Source organism: Rhea americana, unplaced genomic scaffold (assembly GCF_003343005.1).
Source record: "Rhea americana isolate MKP2758 unplaced genomic scaffold, rheAme1 scaffold_311, whole genome shotgun sequence".
Taxonomy (NCBI): Eukaryota; Metazoa; Chordata; class Aves; order Rheiformes; family Rheidae; genus Rhea; species Rhea americana.
Window position 1 is genome coordinate 736,987 of NW_028186437.1, and position 744 is coordinate 737,730.

General features: G+C 51.0%; 1 protein-coding gene across 1 annotated transcript in view; it reads right to left on the minus strand.

The window, feature by feature from the left end:
• MAP1LC3B (microtubule associated protein 1 light chain 3 beta) overlaps positions 1–744 on the minus strand; it is a 12,346-nt gene extending 11,602 nt beyond the window's left edge. The window contains exon 1 of the mRNA XM_085310159.1: positions 666–744. Within this exon, the coding sequence (XP_085166285.1) occupies positions 666–744 (79 nt within the window). The remainder of the gene's footprint in view (positions 1–665) is intronic.

Genomic DNA, 744 nt, shown 5'->3' on the forward strand with positions numbered 1-744 from the left:
AGAGCTCCGCAGCAGTGTCCCTCAGCGACACAGGGCCACGGTCTCCTTAGAGCGCCCTGGCAGTGTCCCCCAGCGACATGGGACCAYGGTCTCCTCAGAGCTCCCCAGCGGTGTCCCTCAGCACGCCCTGCCTTTTCTCAGCAACAGCATCCAGTACTCTCCCCTTATCCACCAAGGCAGCCATCTCRTCGTAGAAGGCTATCAGGTCAGTCAGATGTGATTTCCCCCTTGTGAAACCAYGTTGACTACTCCCRATCACCTTCTTGTTTTTCACATGTTTGGAAATGACTTTCAGGAAGATTTGCTCCATCACCTTCCCTGGGATCAATGTGAGATTCASTGGCCTGTAGTTCCCTGGATCCTCCTTCTTGCCCTTCTATTCTTGAAAATAGGAGTGACATCTGCTGAAGTTTGCTTTCTTCTAGTGCTCACAAACCTCCTCTGATCACCATGACCACTCAAAAATAATTATGAGAGGCCTCGCAGTGACATTGGCCAGCTCCCTCAGCCCTCACGGGTGCCTCTTATCAGGTCCCAGGGACTTGTATCTGTCCAGTTTGTTTAAATCCTCCCTAATCTGATCTTCCTCTAGCACAGGTAAGTCCTCCCTGCTCCAGACTTACCCACTCATCTCAGGGGCTTGGGATTTGACTGATAAGTCTTACCAGTAAAAAACACAGCGAAGAAGACATTCAGTACCCCAGCCTTTTCCATGTCTCTTGTCACCAGGTCCCCTTCCTCCAT